This window comes from Rhincodon typus, unplaced genomic scaffold (assembly GCF_021869965.1).
Source record: "Rhincodon typus isolate 14 unplaced genomic scaffold, sRhiTyp1.1 hic_rhity00008107, whole genome shotgun sequence".
Classification (NCBI taxonomy): Eukaryota; Metazoa; Chordata; class Chondrichthyes; order Orectolobiformes; family Rhincodontidae; genus Rhincodon; species Rhincodon typus.
Genome location: NW_025973745.1, coordinates 2,751 through 3,764, shown reverse-complemented (window position 1 = coordinate 3,764; position 1,014 = coordinate 2,751). Strand labels below are relative to the sequence as shown.

General features: G+C 48.9%; 1 protein-coding gene across 1 annotated transcript in view; it reads right to left on the bottom strand.

Annotated features, from left to right (window-relative positions):
• The window catches only part of LOC125482274 (twinfilin-1-like), a gene marked incomplete at both ends in the record, with an annotated part of 5,275 nt that overhangs the window by 1,691 nt on the left and 2,570 nt on the right, over positions 1–1,014 (bottom strand). Inside the window, one exon of the mRNA XM_048594318.1 lies at positions 675–881. Within this exon, the coding sequence (XP_048450275.1) occupies positions 675–881 (207 nt within the window). The remainder of the gene's footprint in view (positions 1–674; positions 882–1,014) is intronic.

Here is a 1,014-nt window from a genome sequence, read left to right as displayed (position 1 = left end):
GGGGGGGGGCGCTTCATTGCTGAGTGTTTGCAAAGCTGAATCAGTCGAGTCATACCAGCAAGAGAGGAAAATCTTTTTTTTGGAAACCTCAAGGGTTTTGGGAGCAGGAAGGAAATCTTAGAAGATGTTTCAGCTGTTTATCCAGACAGTTGTACCCCCCCACCCCAAAACATAGGTGGGAAGACCCACTGAAGTAGCCGGTGTGATGTCTATACGATGTAGAGACAGTAACAGAGAATCACATCCGGTGGATGAAAGCAAACGTTTTTTGCAAAGAAATATTTGTGGGCTAGTTCAACATCCTTTACTAAAACATACCTTACTTAAATCTCTTTGATAGATACTCAATACCACACAGACTTAAACACCCCAGGCAGATACACAGTCCTACTGGAGGAGGTAAATATTTCCATTGGGCTTGAGTATCTGCGAAGGCTGTAGCTGGGGAAAAAAAAAGAAGTCGAATCTTTATTCTTGCTAAAATCTTTGTAAATCGTCCGGTCCTTCTCCCCCCTCCCTTTCTCATTTGGCAATAAACGTGTGTTGCTTCGTATCAAGCGGACCTCCAGCCTCGCGCGATCATTTGCAACGCAGGGTCAAAAGAGGAAAAAAAAAAAACTGTCGAGTTTGGAGTTGTGGGGAGGGGAGGACGGTTTTCCCCGTGAGGGGTGTACCTCTGTGATCTTGAGCTGTTTCAGTTCCTGCTCAGCGGTTGTGAGGGGGGCCGGGGCTGAGTCTGACACCAAGTGACTGCGATAACCTTTCAGAGTGACTTCATCCTGCAAGAAGGAGGGGGGAGGGGAAAGGAGGGTTGGGGGGATAAAGAGGGAGATCGAGGAAGCAGGAAGAAAATTAGGACAAAAGCAACATGCAAAAGCCCTCTGTAACTCCCTCCCCACGCCATCATTCACCCCCTCTCTCCCTCACTTGAGCCCCTCCCCCAATCACCCCACTCACCTGCCCTCCCACCCCAACCATACAGCCACAGCGGTGACCTCACTGACCTAAACACCC